Source organism: Oculina patagonica, chromosome 14 (genome assembly GCF_052425735.1).
Source record: "Oculina patagonica isolate OP01 chromosome 14, crgOcupat, whole genome shotgun sequence".
Classification (NCBI taxonomy): Eukaryota; Metazoa; Cnidaria; class Anthozoa; order Scleractinia; family Oculinidae; genus Oculina; species Oculina patagonica.
This window is the reverse complement of record NC_135771.1, coordinates 20,441,262-20,467,804: the sequence shown is the minus strand read 5'-3', so window position 1 is coordinate 20,467,804 and position 26,543 is coordinate 20,441,262. Positions and strand designations below refer to the sequence as shown.

The following is a 26,543-nucleotide window of genomic DNA, read 5'->3' as shown; positions in this document are numbered from 1 at the left end:
AAACAACACGCCGCAGTTAAAAATACAACAATCCCGCCTTAAAGTTCTTTCTTATAGTTTATTTCGTTGTAGATTAACAACGGAGCCTCTACAAACTGCCGCGATGATGACAGCATGACGCCTCTGACGCGAGCTGTGGAAAAAGGAAGCAAGAATACCGCGGAATTTTTCTTTGAAGATGGTTAGTATAGCATAATGTATCACTTTGAAATGACTGACCGGCCGATCGACCGACCGACTGCCTGGCTGGCTGCCTGTTTGCCTGAGTAACCGAATGACCGACTGACTGACGGACCAACCGACAGAGTGGCTGACTAGCTGGCTGGTTGGTTAGACGACTGGCTGTCTGACTGAGATAGGGTATACAATCAAACTCTAAAGTTGGGGTAGCAAATTTAAGTTTTGTTGTCTTGGAGAGGGTAGGGGTTCTTAGACCCCAATAAAGGACCCTACCCAAAACGTTTCCAAGTAAATCCTTCAAAGTGACTGTCATTTTCGCCCTGTTTTTTGTTTATTTCCCTAGTCATTTGACACTTTTCGTAAAGCTTGTATAAGGATAAGAAACGAATTAAAGAGTCATAAACTCGCTAACTGGGTTGGTGGTCAAGACCTCGAGATAAATATCTCCCCAACCGGCTCTTCTACTCAGTGGTTGTAGGCCTAATAATACTGCATTGTTTTCGCTGGCAGCTCAATCAAAAAAGACGATAATGGAAGATTTACTTTTCAATGTGGATTCTGAGGGCAGCACTCTGCTTCACTTGGCAGTTGAAAGTGGAAGCCCCGAGGTAAACAGTCTCTTCAAAACAATTCTAAATTAAATTTTTCATCACCTGTGAGACCAAGGCTTTTAACAGATTTTAATCATTTATGTTTTAGGTGGTACGTCTTTGTCTGGACAATGGAGCCGTCATTCCACGGTTAAAGGTAAGCAGTATTACGAACAAAATAAATGTTTCTTAACTTGTCAAGTAACCAATATCGTAAGTAAGATTGTATAAAAGATTGATTAATTGTATAGATTGTTTGTTTGTTTGTTTGTTTAGGCCAATGAATCATGAATCCTAAAAATCTGGATTTAGATATGATCTGATGTATCCACTCGGAGTATGGATTCTTCAGATCACTGATCCGAGATTAATCCATTTTCGGATATAGGCAAAGAAACGCAGAATCCGTTTTTGGATACAAGCCCGGATTTGGATTTTGTCAAAGAAACGCACCCTAAATCTGTATATTATTTATTTACTTGGCCTTACAGAAGCTTTATTGATGCCAATGACCAACTGCCGACTGACAGACAAAATGAAAGGACAGACAGATGCATTGACCAGCTTACTGACCGATTGATTGACTGACTGACTGACTGACTGTTTGCTTGATTGCTTGATTGCTTGGTTGCTTGATTGATTGCAATTGATTGTATATTGCTTGCTCGCTTGCCTGCTTGCTTGATTGATTGATTGCTTGCTTGATTTATTGATTAATTGCTTGCTTGCTTTCTTGCTTGCTTGCTTGCTTGATTGATTTCTTGGTTGGCTGGTTGGTTGGTTGGTTGGTTGATTGGCTGATTGATTGCTTAATTGATTGACTCATTGTTTGATTGATTGGTTGGTTGACTGTCTGACTGATTGACTGACTGACTGCTTGGTTGGTTGGTTAATTGGTCGATTGATTGATCGATTGGTTGATTGGCTGATTGATTGCTTAATTGATTGACTCATTGTTTGATTGATTGATTGATTGATTGATTGAATCATTGATTCATTGATTCATTCATCACCGTCCTCATTCATTAATACATTTATTTCTCTATTTATTCTATTTTTTAATTTATTGATTTAGAAAAGTGACGGAACAACCGCATTCCATGTGGCGTGCGCTCAAGGTGTCATAGAGGTAGTTCAACTCCTTGCTTCTGAAGATGACGCCATTTGTCGAACTAATTTGACTGACAATCAAGGTTTGACTCCCCTGCATATAGCTGCATATAACAATCACTTCGCTGTTGTACAGTACCTTTTACAACAGGTAGGATAGAGTATTTTTGTTCCCCTCAAAAGTGATAGGAAAGTCTGGTAACTTTCTACTCTTAATAGTTCCCAGATTCATATTAAACGACCCGATCCGAAAGGGCTAATAATAACCTATCAAAAAAATACATTAACCTAAAGACCGTACCTCCTTGTTAGTTCGTCCACCTTCTGCGCATCCATGCTTGATTATTCCATGATTTTCAAGTTGTTTCCGCGCGTCTTCAAAAAAATCGATATTTATAGCCTTGGTATGATTTCTCTCCACAAATTAAGGTTAGAAATATCTTCCTTTATTAAAAAACTAGCAATGGTATATTGCAATTTCTGCGTTTTGATTGGTTAACACGCAATGGTATATGAGCTCATATACCATTGACCGCAAATGTGGTACTGAGCCAAAACGCGTCAATGAAATTAAAACAGTTGTGGAGTACAAATATTGCAATTCTTTGAGCGTTTTTAATAAAACAATTATTCCACTCGAGCTTGTTGGATATGAGATCGTCATATCCAACGTGTGCTCGTGGAATAACTGTTTATTAGATGTTCAAAGATGATTTTTTTTTCATGAGTTAAATTGCCTACCACTTATTTCAAAACAGTTTGGACCAAAAATCTTCCAAACCCCCTTGACGAAGCTCCTTTAACCGAAAAAACTACTTCGAGAAAGCTAAAAAAACCGGGTTTCCCGCGGTACCATTCCGCGATACAAAGAACGTGTGGACAAAAGAGGCTCAATTTTTAAATTATTCAAAAGCTAAACTGATTTTGTGCCAAATTTTTAGGGTGCTTCAGTTGACCCCCGTGACAAACACCGCCGCACCCCTCTCTTCTTAGCAGCTGGGGAGGGTGCCACCGAGTCTGTCCAGGCGTTGATTAATGCGGGTGCTGACGTCACGATCAAAGATGTGGATAGTCGATCTTGTGTGCGAGTGGCCGTGGGACATACAGCCACTATGGAAGTGATACTACAGGTATGAAATTGATCGCTTATGTTATTTAACCGTTACATTTGGAGAGATTGCACTGGCTTTGTCGCTGTAAAACGCTGTTGAAGTATAATAAAGGAAAGCTGAACGTTGGGACTATAACAATGATATAATCCCGGCCAATATATTTCGTCTGGCCCGGCCAGATAAGAAAAAAACTACGTTGCAACTTGAAAATACAAAGACAATAAAAGATAAGGAAAAACTTAGAATTCAAGTAAAAGACAAACAAAGGAATAAAAGTTCACAAGATAAGGCATACACGAAGATATGCACAATAAGGGGGGGGGGATTCCCCCCCCCTTTTTCCTTCTTAAAAAAAAATAAACCCACAAAAAACCCCGGGCCCCCCCAAACCAATATAGGAGTACCCCCCTCGTACTTATAATTACCAAAAAACAACTATCCCTTAACGTTTGTTGATACTCTTGGGTTCAAGGGTTTTACCTTAAGGCCCTATCGCTTTCCTATCTTTGCGTATAGTGTCACGAGATAAATGTACTAGTTCTAGTGGAATAAGAAGATAAATAATCATCAGAAAGAAAATGGTCTGAAATTGCAGTAGGTCTAGAGGAAAAGGAGGGGCGAGTCGGTCAATTGCAGGTCGTCGGGTGTTCCTTACGGTGGTCTTTCAGACATTTTTTCATCAGTATTAGCTCATTCCCTGAAGAATTTAGGCCGTGCCTGACGAAAAATTGTAAGTTAAAGTTTGTAATCCCAACCGTACTGTAAGCCTTCCTTTATTAGTTGTTTGAATGCTTTAGACTGACTCGTACCCTGCAGTCGCCTCTTATAAGTAAACTGCAAGGCACGAAATATGATGAAACTTTAGAAGCCATTCCATCATGCCTCCCTTTTCTCATGAAAGACGACTGAAGATAATTTAGCCACTCAGAGGACCTCGCGAAGCTATTAAGAAATACTTACTATTTTAAGGTACTTTTTCAGTGCACACAATTTTTAAATTATCAAGCGTATTTTTCTTGTCAGAGACGCGCAGCTTACCGATTGATAACTGAAAAAGACATCACAGGGTTTGCTCCAGTCCACTATGCTGCGAAACACGGTCACCTTCAGGTAAGAGATCTAAACTGAGAAGCAGGAGAATCTCGACCTGTGGATATTGGGGAGAGAGAGAGCCTGAACCCCTCCTCCTGCTCCTCCTGCTCCTCCTGCTCCTCCTGCTCCTCCTAGTCCTTCTAGTCCTCCTCCTCCACCTGCGCGCGCTTCTCCTCCTCTTGCTCCTGCTCTCTTGCTTCACCTTCTCCTGCTTCTCCTCCTGCTTTTCCTCCTGCTGCTGTTCCGCTCCTAATCCTCCTCCTCCTCATTATCCTTCTTCTCCTCCTCCTCCTGCTTCTCCTTCTCTTTTTCTTTCTCCTTCTCCTTCTTCTTCTCTTCCTCTTCTATTCCTCCTCCCGCAACTTTGTGCTTCTGTAGCTACTATTTTTTTTACCATACTGTCGACAATATTACTTTTAAGTTTCCTTCGATTCTTTTAGAGGCGAAAAATCAATCATCCTTTAAAAAACGTTATCTTTTGAATCCGACAGAACATCTTGCTTTTCATGGAAAGAAATAGAGCAGCAACAACTGTTATGTCATACGGACTAGATACGGCTCTTCATGGTGCTGCCAGGTAACACAACACGTACTATTCCAAAATGGCGTCCATACCGGCGGAACCATTAGTCATTTTAGTCTGTAGTATTGCTGTACATTTCCCTCGTCGTTTGTTTCTTGACTTGCCCTATAGGCTCGCCAAAAACGTAAGACTCCTGACAAACTAAAAAAAGGTAATAAAATTAATAAAGCACTATTTTTTTGAAGGAAGTGCGTTAAAAATCACATAAAATCAAAGACAAAATAAGGACAGTTTTACTCGATTTATTTTTCCTTCTTAGATATGGCTGGCATGAGGTAGTTGAAGCGTTGCTTTCCGGTCGGAATATTCGTTCCTTAAACCTGAAGGACAGTCAAGGAAAGACAGCTCTACACTTCGCATGCGTAGAAGGACATGACCGAGTCGTGGAACTTTTGCTTAACCTTGGTGCAACTGTGGAAAAGTAGGTTTGGAGATATATTAGAAACCCTATATAATTTAGCGATTAAAGTGTGTGCCACTTGGCCTCATTATTACCCTCCCCAGGGGGTAATATGATGCACAATTTGCGGGCAAAGGATGAGGCCTTGTTAGGGGTTTAGGGATTAGGGATAACTCGCACAATTATCTTAGAGATAAGCGAACATTGTTTAAATAATTATAGGGACAAGGTACAGTATAACAAATCAATTTTTGGGATAATGAAAATAAAAATAATAGGGATAGCAGCTTTGATGATTTTAAGCCGCTCTTGTTAGACAATTTTATTAGACAGTTTATCCCAATAATTTTTCAATGGGATAAGGGATAGTGTCACCCTCTAAACAGGGCCTCAAGGTTAGCTTATTGCAAACTGCATGGCGCCTCAAAGTTTTTTTAAATGTCGTGCAAGAAAACGTTTACAATTTTGCCTGCAAAATCAATGAACATTTTCAAGAGTATATTCGATTTCTTGTTTTTTTGCAGGCTAAACCAAAACTTCCTGCGGAAAGAAAGAGTATATAGCTAAAAGCAAAGGACGAAGAAATAAGCTGAATTTTAGTAGAAAAGAAGAAAATAGAAAAAGCGAGAAAACATAGAAAATCAAGAATATTTTTCGTAATGATTACTGTGTCAGTTTGCAAGTAACTAGGTGTTATTTTAATGTTATTTATATCCAGTGTACTGAATATTTTTGTGATACTTTCTCAGGGATCATAACGACAGAACAGCATTACACATCGCTGCCATGAGAGGATCCAAGCGATGCGTGGAGTGTATTTTAGAACATCACCCTAAATGTATTAACCTCTTTGACAAAAATCAGGTAAGTAAAATTATATTAACTTAATTCAGTTGATTTATTTGTTACATTAAGTCGTGAAATATAATTACAACCACTCTGGAAAAAAACCTCTCCGAGGACACATCCGGGACACAAATTTCTTAGTCACGGGCCACAAACTACTACAACGGGTGTGATGATGATGATGATGATGATGATGATTATTATTATTGTTGTTGTTGTTTGCGCCAAAAGGGGTGATTATTTTTATTATTATTCATTCAAAATATTTCTGTGTTTCTGATTGGCTTTCGATCCCCGGTTAATTCCAGCTATTCGGCTAGCGCCGACCAAATTTGGAAGAAATTCCAATTATTGGACGATTGACGTCCAATATCAAAAATTATTGGATCGTAACCTCGTTCCCAAGTATGATTATCCGATCGCAACCTCGTTCCCAAGAACCGCTGACGTCACGCGACTGAAAGGCTTTGCTGCCTAGCAGGTTGAAAGCGCGAAAATAGCCGCTAGATTTGAGCATTACGAAGAGGTAAAACACGGAAAAAGCAACGAAGGGGAGTCGATCGATTTTGAAAGCGTATCTTCAAGAGGAAAAAATCCCTGATCCAGCCACAGCGGAGGACTTGCACCGGTTTTACGAAAATTCTACATCGAAGTAAGCAAGAACGATGGAAACCTGTGCTCGAAAAAATCGCTTTGTGTCATCAGATTTAGCTTCAATAGACACTTCAAGCAAATGCTAAATATCGACGTTATAAAGGACAAGAAATTTAATGAAGGTAACCGAGTTTTTGAAGTTTAAATCAAATTTAAAAGCGAACGTTGTTGTGTATTTGTCTACTTTGCCTACTGTAAGAACCGTTTTAAATTCATTTTGTTCATTTGGAGCTCTGGAAATATTTTGAATGAATAATAAAACAATTATTGAATTCGGCTTTCGCATGATATGATCTCTCCGAGATCTGCATAATTCTTCATATCATGCTCAGCCTCATCCAATAATTGCTAAATATCATTCGCTGGAACTCTCACCATAAATAATGAAGATGAAGTATAAATAGTTTGGTTTCTTTGACTTATTTTCAAAGACAATATTCTTGGGGTTAGAGTTGTTCCCATTCCAGATGAAAGTTTAGGCAGGGATAGAGAGGGTGATTATTCACGACAGGCTAGCATAGAGGGGTTGGGTGCGGTGATTAGTCGAGGGAGGCAATTATTTAGTTTCAAATATTTTCACCTGAAAGGGCAACCTCGTTTCCAGGGTCTCTCTCTCTCCCGCCCCCCAGAGCGAGAGAAGAGAGACCATGGTTGGGTCTGGTCACGTGCCCCCCAGAATCTGGGTGGTGACAAAAAAATCGTTGGAGGGAGGGGCGGCTTAGAATGTATTTTGTCAATACTAAGCCTCTAATATAAGCCGCTCTGGGGCGGGGAGAGAGAGAGACCCTGGGAACGAGGTTGCTGAAAGGGGGCGATTTATTGAGAAACGACAATTATTCGAGGAAGTTTCTTGAATAGTTACATCTGAAACTAATTATGGCAAGGGTATTTTTTGTTTCGTTTTCAGTTAAAGTCATTAATTGACTTTTTGTCTTCTTTACTCCTCTCATCCAGAACACTGCTTTACATCTGGCCGCCATCCACGATTCTCCTGAAGTAATTTCATGCCTGCTGTCTTATCCGGAGCAAGAGATTCTCATGAACAAAAAGAATCACAACGTTTTGGACGCCGCACTGAATGCTGACAGGAAAAACGTGGCACTTGCTGTAGCGAGTCACGACAGGTTTGTTTAGAAAGATATATGAAAAAAAAAATACAAAGAAAAAAACCATAGCAAAATTAAATTGCTTTATGGTATACCGATATTATCATTTCAGATCAGCTAAGCTTCGCTAGCGTACGCTTAAGGCTCAAGACTGAACGCGCAGTGTTCTGCACGTGGCATTTCCCGTGCGCTGCACGTAATCAACATATGTTAGTGTAAGGGCCTGTTTACATGATTCCGGAATGACTTTCATTCCAGAACGAAACTCTTTCCGGAATGAAGTTTGTTCTGCATTCACATGCTCAACCTAAGGCGTTCTTTTCATGTGCGCCGTTTTTGCGCGAACGTGTTATTGTGCCCATTTATGGCCCCATCTGCAATTTTAACGTGCAGTTTGACCACAGGACTGCTTCTTTAGGCTAAACAGTAAATGCTATTACGTTTTTTCGCTCTCAGGTCAAACTGTGGCCTCCGTATGCGGTTTCATGACATGAAACCAAACGAAATTCGAGAATGAAATGTCATTCCAGAACGAAAATTTCATTCCGGAATGAAAACCGGAATGAACTCATTCCGGAATGACTTGACTTTCGTCTCGGTATCATGTAAACAGATACAATGAAGTATATGGCGATGGAATGAACTCGTTCCGGAATGAAAGTCATTCCAGAATTAATCATGTAAACGTAACTATGAATGCAGAAAAAAGGCGTTAGTATTCAGTTCTCGTCACCCTTTACAGTAAGACTATTCGTGGGGACATTTTTCGCAAAGGTACATTGATTCGTGCAGGAACCCTACATTCAAGACCTCCGTCAAAAGGCCACTTCCCACGTGGGGGCTCTCTCCTCCGCAGAGGTCTCTTTCGTGTTTCGTACCCGGGGGCTCTTGTTCTGGGCTGGGAAATGGGGAGAGGTGAAAAGTAAGCGCGCGGAGCCTGGAGAGAATCGAAACGAAAGCGCGGATTCACCGCGCTCCCGCTATTTTTCATTTTTCGTGTTTTCGCCTTCCTCCCCCCGTGTTTTTCGCTTTCCCCCCACTATGGGGGCTCTGAATACGCTTTCCCTAAAGTGCCGTGTGCCACTTTAGTCTAATGTTATAAAGGAGGTTCAACTTACGATAGTTGTTGGAGAAATGAAAGGGTCACTCCCAAATTTCTCTTGGCATAGTTGAATTCTTAGTATATGGTTGCTCGTTGTTTTTGCAGATGGCGCGAAGTCCTGACGACATGCGCTCCAGGGCACATGGCCACGATGAAACACCTTGTGATTAAAATGCCAGAAGTTGCTATGGTAAGAAATATTATATATTCCTGCATCTCAATCTTCTCTTTCCAGTTAAAAGGCTATAACAGTACCTTTTTTAACAGTACTTTTTTTGCTTGCATTTCTAGAGCTTTATGGATCAGTGCGTTACAAAAGAGGGAAACCCTGATAGCGAAGATTACAAAGTAAGTCTTATTTCCAAGCCCAGCTAGATTTCTTCTCGTTTGTTAAAGGGGCTATGTCACGCAATTTTAGGCAATTTCGGCACTGGCCATCTGTTCATAAAATTAACTGAAATATCACAATAACGTCTTAAATCTGTAGACAAACTCCAAAGAAACACAGAAAGGCCAAAAAGAGCCATCGATGGGCAAAATTCGACAAGATTAAAACGTATTGCGTTCGGGTAAACTTAAAAAACGTCGGCCCGACTTTTTTCAAGTTTATCTAATTTGTATGAAAGTGTCATCTACAATGCTCAAAAATCATCCTTGTTTGTTATGTGGCCGTGATTTTGCCAAAGAAAGACTTTTGCTCTGCCAATTTAAAGTTTAGAGCTCTAATTTAGCGAAATAAATAAAATTACCTAAAATACCGTGACCTAGCCCCTTTAAGTAGCAAATTATATTGTTCAATTCTTGTTGGGAATTTACTGCTTGGGGGGGGGGCTTTAGGGGGGGGGGGGGGGGGGGTGCGGGGGGTTTTTTTGATGCCCGGGGCGGGATTTTATTGAAAAAAAAAATACGGAAAAAATTTAAGATTTTAAAAAAAAAAGAATTTCCAAAAATTTCACCCAAAAATTTTGTCAAATCCCACTAGGACCCACTTTTGAGTGATTTTCAGCAAAGTGAACGAGTTGTTAAAAAACAGCAGCCCGAGATCAGCACGTTAGACCTACCAACAGTTTAGTAACAAGATCATACCTACGAAGCTACAGGGTTGTAATACTGCGCAGCTGTTATAAAAAAAAAAATTGACAGTGTTCAGTGGTATAATGGCACAATTGCACAGTTAATTTTGGAGGGGTTGCTTTGGAAAGTAAACAATTTACTGAAATTCTAATTCAAATGCCAGTGATACTTTCACAGCAGTCAAACACAAAAATAAAGCGCAATTTCCAGCGTTCGCCACCTCAAACCTTTCAGAGTTTGAAGCGAAAGTTTGAAAGAATTTTGAAAGAGAACGTTGTAAAAAGAGCGGTGGTGTACTAAATTACTAGCCAAATGCCTAGAAGAATAACAATTAGCAAATTTTCTTTGCATCTGAGGCCAACAAAGCTTAAATTTTTTAAAAGAGACTGTCTTGACTTTTGGTTTTTGGATTTCAAAAGAGGGCAATTTTAGTGGGAATTTCGTGCGCAGTGCATCGGACCACTGTGCCTCCTATACCTTCTGTGAAGCATATGCAGACATGGGGGGGGGGGGGGGGTTTTAAAAAAAAAAAAAAACCCCCCAAAGGCCCCCCCCCCCCACCCGGCCCCCGGGGCAGACAGTTCAGTAACTGTCACTTTTATTACTGGTGTTGCTAGGTAACGTATGACTTCACGGTGATTCAAGGAACTGATGAGAGGCCTGATGAGGACCCTCTGATGGTACTTAAGGTACGAGCACGCAAGTATGCGTACTTTGAATTTACATTTAATTCTGACAAGAAAGTGTACACTTATCATTAATGTTTCTACCTATTCTTACCACAGACAATGTTAAAGCATCGTCGAATCAATTGCCTGGCTCATCCCATTTGTTATATCGTTATGAACAAAAAATGGTAAGAACAGTTATGATTTAATTTAAGAAATATATGTTAATGTTGTAAACCCAACATGACTTTTATTTAATAGTTAGAGGACAATTTACAAGCTCTTCTTAGTTTATTCCTGACCGTTACTTCAAGAATTTATAGAGCTCGGGATTTTCGTAAAACAGGTTGCTAAGTAACAGCACGTGCTTTTATGACGTCAACGTCACGTGGCAACGTTCGGTGTGCTCACGACTGCTCGTTCCATATTCTGATTGGTCGAAAAAGAATAAAAAGGGGGGGGGGGGGGGGTGTGAGGAAAATGTTCGAAAACAAACAAAAAACCAACGGGTGAGGTGTGATGAATTTGTCCTCAACCACTTCTAACGGTCGTGGAAAGTCTTAAACGAAAATTAACCGAAGATAGCATTTGTTTTCGACTGTGTTGTTCAAATAAGTTGTTAAACGAGTGTAATAAAAAACGTTTCGCATTTTTAATGATTAATTTTCTCTCTGAGTTCGTCGAGTGTTTTATCAGTTCGTGTATTATGCTCTTTTTAATTGCTTCCGCTCTATTCCCTCCCTCAGGCAGACGTTTGGATGGAAATCTTTGGTACTCAACCTTTTTCTGTATCTGCTCTTTGTCATTCCGCTGACCATTCTTGCCCTCTTTGCGCGGGCTGAAGAGAGGCATCTTTGTGGTTTGAATGAAACCATCCCTAGAAAGGTAACCAGTTTTGGAAATCTTTTTCTATTATTTTTATTTTTCAAGTTGTAAATTTTCTGCTAGCTTTTGACAACCAAGTAAATAATCACAAACGCATATTTTTACGAGGATAAATGAAGTTCTAAGTGCTTTTGGGACTTATTAAATATTTACATAAGATTACTACTTCACTTATCTCTCAAATACTGTTTGGCTAAAATGTAACCGTTTATAATTATTCTCAATCTTGATAGGAATACATTTTCTTTGACGTCCCGTGTCGATTCAATCATCCGGTAAGACAAATAATGTATTGTGTGACGTACATGCTTGCGACAGTAAGCCTCTCACCTCCCCCACTAGTTATGTACTGTTTATCACGTGAACGAGCACGTGAAAAGGGACAGTGCGTCATCCAAACTCAAAAGGCACTGGGAACGAGTAGTAGAGTGCCCTTGTGAGAGACTAGCTAGAAGAGCGCTTCAGTTAGCTTCTTTACGGTTAGCCCTTAATGATTGTAAGGGCAACATGATAGAGCAGTTTTCAATTGAGTGTCGTAAAGCCAAAACCAAAGTAATGACTCTGGCCAATCACAAAGGATACAGACAATCCAGTGAACCTCGAAGCAAATACATGTAGCTGGCACGAAGCGCGGGAAAACGTGCGTGAGCGAGTCACGATTGGTTTTGGTTTTAGTTCTGATTAGCTAAGAAAGTGGCGCGAGATTTTTTAGCCAATCACTAAGCGTAGCAATATAAAACCAAAGCAAACGCAATTTACCTTTGACACTCAAGTGAAAACCGCTCTATATACTTTAAAAATTGGTGAATTACTAGCCAGCGCACCTGTGGTCGCACTGGTGGTCCTTGTGATGCGTTTGGCCCGGGTTCGACTATACACATGTTTTTATTACAGTTGTCTATATTCCTCTTTTTAATTAGCTATAAATATTTGTAAGTGTGTGGGTGATGCACTGTCCCTAGTCGCATGTCAAGAAAAGAATATAACTTTTAAAAACGTTTTTGCTCGTTATATAATTGTTTGATGATCATATAAAAAACCGCACAGTTTATTGAAAAATTATATCATAGCGGTCTCAGTAGTGTAGTTTCTTGGAAATTCGCTTCTGTTTCCACGCCATAACGGCAATTTTTACCCGTCTAGATCAGCTTCTATTCGCCATCTTAGATTTCAATGCCTGGGAAGATTATGGAGAGGAGTAATGGTTACTTAGCAACTGAAAAGTTGTGGCACAGGCTCCCCAAGCTCAATATACGTGGTGTATGGTACAGCTTGTGTATATAGAGAATTGTATGGGAAAGTCACTGATGGTAAACAAATTGGATAAATAACTATCTCATTTGAAGTTAAGTTTTCCTTTCTCAAATTTGTCGTTTTCTTGTTTCTTAGGCCGATTTTGAAGCCATTCTGGCGCCGTTTAGTGTAGGTATTCGAATTCTCCACCAACGATTTGGAATAACTTCAATAAACGGCGCCAGAATGGCTTCAAAATCGGCGCAAGAGATAAGAAAACGACAAACTCGAAAAAGAAAAACTTTATTTCAATAGTTATTTACACATTTTTTATACCATCAGTGACTTTCCCATACAATTCTCTATATACACAAGCTGTACCATACACCACGTATATTGAGCTTGGGAAACCTGTGGTTGTGGCAGTAGCAAAATTCTTCGTTGTCTCGAAACAACAGCAATTACAAATTGGCTTCACTAGACATAAATACAATCTGGTCAGTTATTCACAGTCTGATAAATATGTTGTGTCTTTTACAGGGCATTCTGACTGTTCAATTTCTAGTCTTGATAATCACGATGTTTCACGTGATAAAGGAATTGCTTCAGTTCAAAAAACAGGTTGGTGTTTTTTTTTTTACTGAGTAGAAAACCATTTTGACTGCGACTAGAATTACTTACTATGAACCATAAAGTAGACGAAACTAAAGGCCAGGCAAAAAGAGTAAACATGTTCCCAGAAGCATAGCGCGCGCATGCTTCCTCAGTGTTTTCCTAGCCTGCGAGCAGGCTCACCTTGGGGTACGTTAGTCCAGTCCCTGAACTCTTTCTTCCGCGCGGCTTTAATAGGGGCTGAACCCAGGCGCGCGAAGAGAGAGTCCAGGATAACTTGCATGCGCATGCGCCAGTTTTCCCCCCAAAAATTGGGGGAAAAACCATATTTGGCAGCCCTTTTGAAAAAGCGCGCGCACAGATGACGAATTCAACTACGCGACCGTGTACTAAAGCAGGGTCACCAGAATAACTTTAAAAAGCCTAGCTTTTCCATCAGTGTCTGCTAAAGGCTAACGGCCAAAACAAAACTCTCTATCCGTCAACTATTCCTAGTATTTTGTAGCTGTTTATTGAATTGGTTTTGGATGCAATTGAACACAGTTTTTTCTTGCATTTATTCGCGCGCTCGGTCGCGTAGTTGAATTCGTCATTTGAGTGAGCCAGTTTTAACCTAGCGCGCGCGTCCCAAGCAAGTGACGCCACACTCCTCACTTCTGATTGGTTCGTTCTGAGCATGCGCATGCAAGTTATCCTGGACTCTCTCTTCGCGCTCTTCAACCCCTACTAAAGGGCGAGTGGAAGAGAGAGTTCAGGGACTGGACTAGGGGCACGTGCGAGAGCGTCGACACGGGAGCGGCGAAGCCTTCTCTCCACCAGTCTCCTCCCCACCGTATCGCTTCGCTCGCCAGTCGCGCGTGGCCCAAGGTATATTCGCGCGTGCCCCAAGGTGAGCCTGCTCGTAGGCTAATGTTTTCCCAGTTTTTCCACACGGGAAGTATTGTGAACAGCGTCAATTTTTGTCTCCAGGAAGCAAAATTTAATTCTACTGTCGTGCAGAAACTTTCTGTGATTCCACGCGGCATGGAAACATGGCAAATCAAAGAAACAATTATCTAAACATGTTTCCGGAAACGTATTCTCACTTTTCTCGTTTTGCCGGCGAGGCCGGATCATTAGACTCTTTTCTCTGGGATGCTGGGAGCTTGTTAAAAAGTGCACACAGACTGCTTTCGTGTAAAAATTTTAATTAGATTGTAGATATGCTAAGATAGAAACATTTTTAACCTTTTTCTTACTTACTAAATAGAACGGTTTTCCCTTGAGTGTCGAAAGTAAATTGCGTTTGCTTTGGTTTTGCATTACTTCGCTTAATGATTGGCTTAAAAATCTCTTGCCACTTTTTCAGCCAATCAGGAATAAAACCAAAACCAATCGTGACTCGCTTGCGCACGTTTTCCCGCGCTTCGTGCCAGCTACATGTGTTTGCTTCCAGTTTTGATTGGTTCACTGAATTGTCTGTGTCCTTTGTGATTGGCCAGAGTAATTACTTTGGGTCCTTTGGTTTCGGTTTTACGACACTCAATTGAAAACTGCTCTAGTTCAAAGTTAGCTTTGAACGCTGGCCACGCAGGCTATAGCTAGTTAAAAGTTGTTTCAACTGTTCAATTGTTACGGCTGCCTGGAACAGTGTTCTGTTACCCTATGACGTCACATTTTTTGAAATGCTGCCCAATCATAGACATTTAGCGGGAAAAAGCTTCATTATTAGATCAGTGACTAATAAATGCGCGCGTTTTCGCGAAGAACAGAGAAGTTATAAACTAACAATTGTGTTCTGTTGCAGAGACTGAAATACCTTCTTTCGTTTACTAACTATCTGGACTGGGCAGGGTTTGGCATGGCACTATTCTACATTCTCCCGCCATGTGACTGTAAACTGGGATTAAAGCAGGAAATTGGATCGCTGGCCTTGTTTTTTGGATGGGTCAACCTCATTCTGTTTCTCAGAAGGTAAATTTAGATGTTTAAAGAGCGCATGAACTAGGAGAAACAAGTAGGCATTGTCCACGAGCTAGCGATATATTTTACTCTAATTTTAGAAACTTTAAAAAGCACGATTTTGCAGTCATTTAAGAAGGTACCAGTTTGGTAAATCCTGCTTAAAGTAACTATTTATTCCCCATTCTTATTATTAAGATAGAAAATAACACATCTACTACAAAAGATGTCACTTCTAATGTTACTAAAAAACGTTATTATGAAGATCGCGGGCCAATCGATTTTCAGAAACGGTATTTGTTAAAAAAAACCACTTCAGAGATACTTCACTGTATCCTAGCTAATGGCTTTATTACAGTGGGAAACGAAAATTGGTTTAAGAAATCTAGGGTAAAATTGCATTGTTGACTGTATAGTAAATCCAAACCAATGGGAACAACTTTGGCTCGAGTTTGGAGGTCAGTGAAGTCGGAATTGATTGTATGTCTATATTGTAAGGAACGAAGTGCCAAATACTCGTGCCGAATAATTATAACATGGCATCCTTATTTCTTTCTGACAGGTTTTCATCGTATGGCCAATATATCATCATGTTGACGACGATGTTTGCTACACTGTTTAAGGTGTGTACTGTCTAATTTTTTAGCCTTTTAAATTAAAGCTCTCATCATCATCATAACCTTTATTTAAACACGATAGGGGTTTTAAGCACAATGCTTGTGGGGTCGTGTATTAAACTTAATATTACTAAATACTTATAAACTAATATATTTCTAAATTAATACTAAATACTTATAATTATACTTAATTGGGTCGCAAATGCTCTAAAAATAAACAATTACATAACAATCAGTAACATTTAAAGTCATTGTAATATCTGGGGAGCGACTGAATTGACTGAGCATTGAAATTAAGCTCCAATTATATAATAATCATTTTTCACTTTTCGATAGAAAACCGAAAATTGGGTTACGTATTATACGACGAAACAGCATTCCATAGGATGGCCCCTCTATGTCCAATTGATTTCTTTTACAAAATAAGCTCTTTCACACAAAATAATGGCATTTCTCTTCCACAGGAGCAAGACCCTTGCTAAATATTTTTCTATACCTATATCGAAAGAAAAAACATACAGATTGAAAAAAGTGCTAAGAAGATTGAGAATCTGTTGACTCTGTTGCATCGCGGTACCGTACCGTTTTTGTACGTTTGTACCGGTACAGAAACTGGATCAAATGACCAAACCATTCTCGTCCCCACAGCCCTTTCGTTTCTCATTGCTTGCTTCTTTTGCAAGCTCTGTCAGCGAGAAAACCACAATATTTGTGTTCCTCTTCTCCTCCTCTCCTCAATGTTTCCTTCTCTGTACGATCATCATCATCATCATCATCATCATCACTTTGTTTACCCTCGGATTTGTTATACAGCTAATATCTCCGAGCATTTCACAGTAAGCACAATACAACGGGCAAAGACCAGACCACAACACCGGGAACTCCATGCCCTACTCTTTACGATAAGTGTGTGGGTTCTTTAACGTTCCCTGCTGACCATAACACTGAAGATGCAAGAGACGGGGCCTACGGTTTATCGTCCTTATCCGAGAAGACTAGAATATCTAACCATTTGCAGTTGTTATTGCAAAGGCAGCATATTCTCCTCAGTTATTTTGACGATGACACGAAATTAAAATTATTTCTTTTCACAGGTCCTGTTGCTATTTTTCATGTTCGTCATGGCATTTAGCAGCACTTTTTATCTGCTCTTAGATGAGGAAACGGTGAGACTTAGTCCATAATTAGTCCAAGTCCATACGCAATCATTCATGTAATTTTAATTCTTAATTGTCTTATTGTATTTAATGTTGTACATAGTTTTATCTCAATCTATTTTTAAAGTTTTTAACATTGTTATATTTCCGTTATTGTTATATTTTTGTGAGGGCCACAAGTTTATCAGTTTGATTACTGTCAGGTGTCACCCTCGTTAAATAAAGTCCTACTTACTTACTTACTATGCTATTGAAGGTGATAGCTTTACACTTAAGGTATCACGGAATGAAAATTGGCGTTTTCGTTACAAGTGAAATTGTGTGCAAACCATCAATGGTAACGCCAATAAAGTATATATTTTCTGAAAGCTTATTGAATAAAGATTGAAATTGTGGATTTTGTTTACTTCATATAGACCATAATAAGCAACGTCAGCATTTTGTTTGCAATTATGATGTTGCGCAACTTTAGGTTTATTTGAGAACACTTTTACATGAGAGCCAAAACTTTTATGTGGAATTTGATCTACATATATTGGTCTAAAAAACGGTGTCTCAGATTTTTCTTTTCTTGCTCCATTATTTTTTGTATGAATTTTTAATCCTAAAAAAGCCCTAAAATGCCATTTTAAAGTTTAAAAATTTATAAAAAAATAATTGAGCAAGAAAGGAAAAATCTGAGACACCGTTTTTTAGACCAGTATATGTAGATCAAATTCCACATAAAAGTTTTGGCTCTCGTGTAAATTAATGTGTTCTCAAATAAACCTAAAGTTGCGCAACATCATATTTGCAAACAAAATGCTGACGTTGCTTATTATGGTCTATATGATCAAAACAAAATCGAAAATTACAATCTTTATTCAATAAGCTTTCAGAAAATATATACTTTATTGGGGTTACCACTGATGGTTTGCACACAATTTCACTTGGAACGAAAACGCCAATTTTCCTTCCGTGATACCTTAACTCCTAAGAACGATTTGATCAGCATCTGCGAGAAAAGACTGCGTTAAGAAAAATATAGAAATAGTCAACGACGTTTCAACTTTCAAGTTAACTCTAACATTGTCACTTCAAAGAACAAGTTCGAATTACAAGTTATAAACACGAGAGAAGTCAAAGTATATAAGTACGTTCTGCGCATGAAAAAAGTTACCCAGCCCCCCATTGTACTTCCTCTTTTTTCCTCATAAAATGTTCTGCAATTTTCCTCCAAAATGTTCTGCAATTGGTATAGGATTAAATGGAGCCGAAACAAATTGTGGAATTGCACGCATTTTAGGCATCCTACTGATCAATGGTTACGGCAATTAGATATTTTCAGGATCGCCATTACGTTCATGGTCTGTCCCCTAAGAATTTGTGACATAAAGGAATTGGAGTACTGTAACCATCCTGGAGGTGTGCTAGCCCATCTAAGGTTACCCCTTCCCCCTCCCCCTCCAGTAATTTGTAAGGTTGACCTTATGGTACATTATTACCCATCTAAACACCTGGGTGGAGAGATCTAGAGGCACCAAAGTGTCTTGCCTAAGAACAGTCACAACACTCCGGGCAAACTGCTCGAACACGGATCGTTCGATCCAGCGTCAAGCGTGCTAACCATTAGGCCACATAGTTATTTATTAAGACCAGTCAGTTACATATTGCTGTTGTTTTACTGTCAGGAGTCGTACGCCACTTTTCCGTATTCCATGATGACCGTATTTGTGATGACACTTGGTGAACTCAACTACTCTGACATCTTTATGCCGTGGGACAAACTGGAATACGCTACCCTGACGAACATACTGTTCTTTTTGTTTGTGCTGGGAATGCCCATCATTCTTATGAACATGTTGGTGAGTAGCTACACAACTCAAGATCCGAGAATACGAGCAAGGGGAGTAGAAAATAATAAAACCATGATTTAACAGCCCACAAAACAAAGCCTTATGATAAATACCTCCCTCCTTACCCCCACCCACCCACCCCTAAAAAAAGACAAAGGAATGCCCCAATAACATAAATTTTTTATAATTAAAAGAACTACCTGAACGAACGCGACATTCACTTTAAAATATATCATCCCTAAAAATATCGATATTGCCCGTTCTGTTTCTAAAATTATACTTTGTACCTCCCCGATAGTTTTATTCTCGAGTATTTTCCCCGCTCTGACACCAACATAAACCCAAAATTTTAAAATGTTCAAAATAGTTTAGTATGAATGTTGAACGTAACGTTCAAAACACCTGTTATAAACCTAAGGGGCAAGCTGAATGTTTTGCGAAAATAAATTTAGCTGCTTCCATAAGCTAGTAAAAAGAATGCAGTTGCTAACTGCCTTTATATTTCGAATAAAAACTCCATAGAGTTATAGTACTTTTGCCACTTAATGCCTCATGCCTTGGGCAATCTTCGCGAAAATACGGGGGAAGGATTCATCAATATTCAGTAATTAAAACTGATTCTTTCAATAATATTGTTTCAATTTCTGGTTTCTTTTCTTGATTTGTTTGTGTGACTTTTAGGTCGGTCTCGCAGTGGGAGATATTGAAAAGATTCAAGTTAATGCCTTGATTGATCGCTATGTGATGCAGGTAATAATAACAAAACAATTATGGATATAATTCCTGGTAATAAAATCTTTCAAAGTTAAACGACATAGAGCGGAACCCCGTCAAATAATGGTAGGTAGGTAAAGTCTGCGTCGAGTCTAGTGGCCCATACAGGCCGGAGCTTATCCCGGTTTCTGTAGCATAAATTAAAGCGACTAGGAGTATTAGCTAGTATTTTAACCCCCCTCCCCCTGATGGGATTCTTGTCCATCACAGGGTTATCCCTAGCCCCCGGTACCCATTTATAAACCTGGGTGGAGAGAGGAACTATGAGAGTAAAGTGTCTTGCCCAAGAACACAATGACCCCGGCCAGCGCTCGAACCCAGAAAATAGTTGTCGCGTTACTCGTACTAACGAGATGATCAGGTTATTAAATTAGTTAATTATAGCTCTAACTTAATTTATGCTTTTTTAATTTTCAGGTTGAGTTGGTATTGGAGATGGAGGAAACAGTTCCTGAATCAATTGCTAAGCGTGCTCATGTTAAAAAACATGTTGAATATCCAAACAAAGATGAATCCAAGGTATTTTAACTTAGTTAAAATCATCTTATCCTTACAAAGGTTTTACAACAACATTTAAGAATTTTCATCAGAGAATACAGTCAACTCTCTCTTACGGACACCTCTTTAAGACGGACAACTGGTGTTGGTCCCTGCCGTTTTTCAGTCATTTTACTGTAACTAAACTCCCTATAAGACGGACACCTCTCTATAAGGCGGACAGTAAGAGCCGGTCCCGACGGTGTCCGATTTATAGAGAGTTGACTGTACTTCCAAATGCAGAGTGGCAGGTAAGTTATTAAAACAAAGTCGTTAGAGCAGTTTTCAATAAGTGTCACCAAACCAAAAGCAAAGTTCTCACTCTGGCCAATCACAAAGTACACAGACAATCTAGTAAACCAATCAAACTCGAAGCAAATAAATGTAGCTGTTTTGAGGCGAGGGAAAATGTCGGGGGGAAGGGGGGTTAACCGATTACTAAGCGTGGCTGAGTGCTGAATCAAAGCAAATACCAATTGTCTTCTACGCCCAAGAAAAATCACACTAATTAATTCCGCATACCAGTCGGATTCCCTGACTGCAACTAAGTATCTGAGGCGAGCAAGGCCATTACAACATACGACCATCAGTAGAGTCGAAAGCGTCAAGTGTGAAAGGTTTTTAGCTCGGACATACTGTAGTAGGTCACTGTATGCAATTTGGCACGAACATGTATCAAAGAAAAACAATTGCAACAGTTTGTTTCTAATTAACCATAACATTATGGGATCGTGAATTCTAAGGGGTCATTGTTAAAGGCGGGTAGGTACAAAACGTGGGGTAGGCCATGACCTTGCCTAGGGGTGGTTAATTTTCTAAAATGAACAAAAATAATAATTCCACAAAAATATAGATTTTTAAATTCACCATTTAATAGAAAATTCAATTTCCCGACTCCCGGCTTATGTAACTACTAATGGCTGCATGAATGACCAGAAAAAATGCATTTATGTTTATTTTGTCGACTATAGCTATTTCCACGGTGCGTTTAATTGGACTTCATTTGTCACATCGCGACAAACCATCCGCACTTGTAGAGTGTTGGTAATAACAGAAAACATATCTAAATAAGCTTAAATAGAAAATGTGTTCCCAGTTACATTTTATAAACAATGTAAGGAATATTTTTATGGCGTGAAAAACAAACAAGGATCAAAACCCACCAGTGACTTCAAAAAAACGATTTCAAATCATTAGTTCTCTAACTTACGCCTTAGCAAAATCATGCGCGTATACTTTTGAACTTGCAGCGATTCACACGCGCCCCTCAGTTTGTTCAACAATTTGCGGTCGCGTAAAAAAATGTACGATAGTATAGCCAATCAAATCCAAGCATTTACATTATAAAACTTGTATTAAGCCCTGGTCAAACGGTAATGCAAGTGAACGCAAGTAGTCGCAAGTTCAACTTGCGTACAGACTTGCGTTGGGTGGCCAAACGGACACGCAAACTTAGTCACAAGTGCACGCAAGTTTGCAAAAAAAGTCATTTAAAATGCTACGAGGTGCAATTTATTATTTGAAGTAAACCGCAAAAATACGTTGACTTGCGATGGGTGGCCAAACGGTGAAAAAATTGCGTTAACTTAAGTGCAAATTTGATCTCGACCAAAGTGAATGCAAGTCAACGCAAGTGTACGCAAGTCAGCGCAAGTGCACGCAAGTTCTGGCCAAACGGAGACGCAAGTGGACGCAAATTTTCAACTTGCATCTACTTGCGTTGCCGTTTGGTAAGGGCTTTATTCTACTAAATTTTCGTTTTAGCCCTAAATACAGCATTGAAATAACCGAAGATAATGTTTTAATTCTGTGATTTTATTCTCTATATTAGTTCTATGAGCAGCTTTTGGGCTTTAGCCGACCTGTAGAGGAGGAAGAGGAGAAAGTTGAGACTCCCCCAGAGCTCCCCCCTGAATTTCAACCACTGTTGGAGAGAATGGAGGAGCAGGAGAATAGGTACGAGCCTGTCCTTTTTTAATCGAATCACAATGTCAGTCGGGGGAATAAGTCCCGGTTTTGGCAAATCTTCGTTGAAGCACTCGAAGAATTTCCGAATTATTTCATCCAATAAAAAACTAGCTCGAGTGCTCACGAGTACTCCGAAAGCAATCGCGCGTACAAATACGTCATGTTGCCTAGCAACTTCAGGGACGAAAACTGCGGGCTCAGTCACTTCTCGGAGAAGTGATTTCGCCATCAACTGAGACTTGTTCCCTCGACTGACGTTTAAAAAAATACGTAAGCCAAACAACTTGCATTTATTTTAATCACAGTTACGCGGTGATTATCACTGAGTGTAGATATTTTTCTATTTATCGGCGATAAATTTAAGTGTGTTGTAGAAATTAATCGGAGGGTTATGAAATAAAGAAACCCCTTTCTGGCTTGCTGGTATATTGGAGGATGATGGCCTTGTCTTAAACAATGTCCTCTAGCACAGGTACCCTCGTAGCTTCGCGTTTTGGCCCACTGTTCGTGTAGTATTGACAATAATGCACAAAAATCGTGCATTGTTGAAAGTGACTTCAGCTTCAAGGCTTGCAGAAGTGTAAGAAAATATATCCTCAAATAATCAACGATCCAATACCAAACAAAATCGAAGAGGATAACAACTTGAAGCGCTTTTATATTCAAAGGTAAACTGCATCGAAACTGCAGCTCAATAAACACATTTTTGTGTGCGGTTGACTTGCTTGTTGCTTGATTGTGAAAGCCATCGACTTGCTTTGAACAAGCTTCTCGCTGACCGTATTTATGAACGACCACAGCTGATGAACGATTTTATGAACCATTGTAAGCTTATTTTTTGTACGGCTTATTTGTGATTTTTATATTATTGATCTAATCCCGTGTAGTTATGTAGTAGATAAAATATGAGCGGGAGATCTGTATGGGCGTATACAATGGCGAGCCGATAGGCGAGCCATTGTAAACGCACTTACAGATCGGACGCGAATATTTTATTCTACTTGTGAAATGAAAACAATAAATTGAATGCGAAGTTTTGTTATGCGCATCAGTAGAGATCTGTATCAAAAGTTAATGAATACTAATTAGCTGAGCAGGAGTCTGTATCAAAAGTTAATTCTATTGTTTGATTTGTATTGGGGTTTACAGTTGTGTACATGTGATCTGAATACAGTGCTGGGATTGGTTGGCACCCTCATGAATAGTTAATGAATTTTACAAGTACTATTACACTTCTTGTTTTTAAACATTTAATATTGTTTGAAGTTCGTTAGAGTGATTTCATTTAACCCGTGAAACAATATCTACCAGTTTGTGTGTAATAGTCAAAAATAAACAAAAGAAAACAATGGAATTAGTGTCTAATAGTATCTAAAAGTGTAATAACTATTTCACGGGTTAAGTGAAATCACTCTAGGTCGATGATCGCTTCAGTGCAGTATACTCAGATTGTATATTAAAAGGGTTAGAGTCTGTCCGCTCGTTCATTGTGCGGCCAGCGCGTGCTTGTATCTGTCAACAAAACACTCACAACATTCTCTACCCATAGATATACCAGCCACCCGAAGGGGTTTATTTACTATAATTACTCAACGTCATCTTTGGCAAAGTAGATTACTAATTAATGATCAGTCATCTTTCGGCCTTCACTACAGTCTCGTCTTTAACAAATTTGGTTCAAGCGCAACTGTAAAAGCCCAGGCACCTTGCTGTTTCCTTTCGCATCCTAAACAATTAATGACGTTTCAGTAGTATTATTTGAGCTTCGTCCATATCTCGCTCAAACAATACCACATTTGTGTATTAGTAAATGGTTAAAACGTGACAAATTAAAGGTTAAACGAATGGACAACTAAAATAAAACGTCCCCAATTATTCTATGAGCGTATGTTGGATATGAGTTGGCTATAACGATCTCATGCAATTGCAATATTTGAGCTCCCTGGCTGTTCTCACTGACGCGTATACCTACCATGTTATTTTGTGGTCCATGGTATTATAAGCTCATACTGCCATGGCCTGTAAGCCAATCAAAACTCAAAAATTGCAATATGCCATGCCTAGTTTATAATAATACCTATGATAAACAAGAGATATGAAACGGGAAATTCAGTTTGAGAATATACCTGGCTAAAAGTTACAAAGAATAACTTAAATTTTATTTCGTTTTGTATTGCAGAATCAAAGGGATATACGAACTGTTAGGAGAGCAATCCAAACTTCTCAAATCCATTACGAAACAGAATGAACGACAGGAGGAACCTCGTCAGCCACAGCGAAAAATCTCAAGACGGATGCCTCCTTACTAGTTTTAGTCAGCTTATTAGAGCGATTATTTCACTTGAGTGTCAAACGTAATTCGCGTTTGCTTTGGTTTTGCATTGCTACGCTCAGTGATTGGTTTTAAAATCTAGCAACTTTCATAGCCAATCAGAGCCCAAACCAAAACCAAACGTGATTCACTCGCGCACATTTTCCCGCGCTTCACGCCGGCTACTTGTATTTGCTCCAAGTTTTGATTGGTTAACTGGATTATCTGTGTCCTTTGTGATTGGCTGAAGTGATAAATTTCGCTCTGGTTTTACGACACTAAATTGAAATCTGCCCTAAGTCCCTTTTCCATTGTCAATATCCTTAGCCTACATGTAATTTAGCCTGGAAGAAGGGCACACATTGTTGCCAATCTCAGACTATTCTTAAATAACATTCAAGCAACCAAGATCAACCTTCTTGACTTAGGTTAAACAGCATCAGGAATCATTTTGCTCTGTCAATGTTTTAGTAACTTGACCTTACGATTTTAAAGGAGCTACAACGTACGAATCGATATTTGTCAAGTTTGTCATTCGTGATCTGTCTTGTCTATTTTTGTGTTCTTTTTACTCCGATGGTGTTTTTCTACATTAGAAAACTTCTATTTTGAGGTTTCCTTCAATTTGAGATACCATATCAAAGCTCCTTTAAAGCTTTATTTATCGTAATTTCGTAGCTTTTAAAGTGTTGCAATTGCATTTTACAGCTTCAATTGGCTTTTTAATTTTGGACGTTTTGTATCATTTATAATCCATGACGCACACCTTTTTAAGTGTATGACGTCATTGTGGTATGATATGACGTCATAATTAGCACGTGATAGCTACTAAGATAAAAATATGTTTATGGTTTGTACATGCAGCATACATGTATAAGATTTTTACTATTATAGGTGAATACTTTTGGAGATCGATTGGCCCTAGGGAAAAAAAAAAAAAAACAGATTAAACCCACGCTATTTTACTGTTATTGAGCTTTTTGAATAATTTGCTTCCTTCTTCGTATTCAGCTTTTTTTTTCAATCTGTACATAATTTGGGCGTATTGAGCTTTTCGATAATTTTAGTTGCTTTAGTTAATAGCATTTCTCCTTTTAAAACTTTTATTTATTACAATATTAGCATAAACCCGCAATGTAACCACAGGTAGCTTATTGTTGTTTGTCCGTGTATTACAACAGCCAACCACTTTAAAGTTTAAAATAAATATAACAAGATTAGATATAGAAGTGTTCTTGAATAAATATAGTTTGCTTTTCTCTTCCAAATTGGGAGTTTCTGTCATCCTTATAAACCAGGGTCTTTTTAAAGCACAGTTAACTGACTGGGGAGGGGAGGGGGCATTAGCGAGTGCCCCACCCTACTACCGCCACCTCTTCTTTCGATCCATATTCAAGGAGGGGGAGGAACAGGAAGATAAATCTCCCTCCTTCCTACTTTTTGCGCCAATTTCTCCCTCCTCCCTACTTTTTGAGCTAAAATTTAATTTCTCGCTCTTAACTATTTTTTGTCAAAATTTCTCCCTCCTCCCTAATTTTTTGGCCATTTCTCCCTCCTCCCTATTCTGTAAACCCCCCCCCCCTTCTTCAAGGGGTTTGATTTGACATTTGCAAACTGTAGACTCGTGGCCTCACCTACTAACACGTGCACAATTGCCAGACAAACTCCCATTTTCGCAAAAATATTTAACTATGAATCATACAAAAGATGGATTTTGGTTAATGACCACCTCGCCCGAACTTCCCATTTTCAAGCTGAGGACCCCTATTGTTTTAATATTAACGCAAATATTAGACGAATTGGTTTTTGGAGAATCCCCATTTAAGCGAAATATCAACCATTAATATTTAAACAATAGAAATTGGATGACGAACTATCGCGTTAGAGAGGGTACGCATACACATATTTCTGGCAAATTCTCCTTTCGGAAGAGTTTTTTAGGCTTAAGTAAAAACTAGGTGAAACCTATTGTTTTAATGAAATCACTATCACGTATGCAAATCACCATTTTAGCGCAAATATGAAGCCATGAATTGATTAATGAGCTACAGAGTACCGACCTAAATTTAGCACCAAATTAATTGGGAGGAAAAGTGAAACACATCGATCAATCGCTCCTCCGCAGGTAGTCACTTTTTCAACCCGCATCCATCCCG

At 39.2% G+C, this 26,543-nt stretch overlaps 1 protein-coding gene across 1 annotated transcript in view; it reads left to right on the top strand.

Moving 5' to 3' along the window:
- LOC144638803 (transient receptor potential cation channel subfamily A member 1-like) overlaps positions 1-25,655 on the top strand; it is a 34,080-nt gene extending 8,425 nt beyond the window's left edge. Inside the window, exons 6-30 of the mRNA XM_078498064.1 lie at positions 73-181; positions 691-788; positions 880-927; positions 1,846-2,031; positions 2,822-3,010; positions 4,016-4,102; positions 4,576-4,661; positions 4,927-5,088; positions 5,817-5,931; positions 7,522-7,691; positions 8,881-8,965; positions 9,067-9,123; positions 10,467-10,538; positions 10,635-10,705; positions 11,264-11,402; positions 11,636-11,677; positions 13,176-13,256; positions 15,034-15,200; positions 15,751-15,811; positions 16,900-16,971; positions 18,633-18,806; positions 19,479-19,547; positions 19,989-20,090; positions 21,940-22,064; positions 24,256-25,655. Coding sequence (XP_078354190.1) covers positions 73-181; positions 691-788; positions 880-927; positions 1,846-2,031; positions 2,822-3,010; positions 4,016-4,102; positions 4,576-4,661; positions 4,927-5,088; positions 5,817-5,931; positions 7,522-7,691; positions 8,881-8,965; positions 9,067-9,123; positions 10,467-10,538; positions 10,635-10,705; positions 11,264-11,402; positions 11,636-11,677; positions 13,176-13,256; positions 15,034-15,200; positions 15,751-15,811; positions 16,900-16,971; positions 18,633-18,806; positions 19,479-19,547; positions 19,989-20,090; positions 21,940-22,064; positions 24,256-24,385 — 2,697 coding nt within the window. The 3' untranslated portion in view covers positions 24,386-25,655. The remainder of the gene's footprint in view (positions 1-72; positions 182-690; positions 789-879; positions 928-1,845; positions 2,032-2,821; positions 3,011-4,015; positions 4,103-4,575; positions 4,662-4,926; positions 5,089-5,816; positions 5,932-7,521; positions 7,692-8,880; positions 8,966-9,066; positions 9,124-10,466; positions 10,539-10,634; positions 10,706-11,263; positions 11,403-11,635; positions 11,678-13,175; positions 13,257-15,033; positions 15,201-15,750; positions 15,812-16,899; positions 16,972-18,632; positions 18,807-19,478; positions 19,548-19,988; positions 20,091-21,939; positions 22,065-24,255) is intronic.
- The last annotated feature ends 888 nt before the right edge of the window (positions 25,656-26,543 follow it).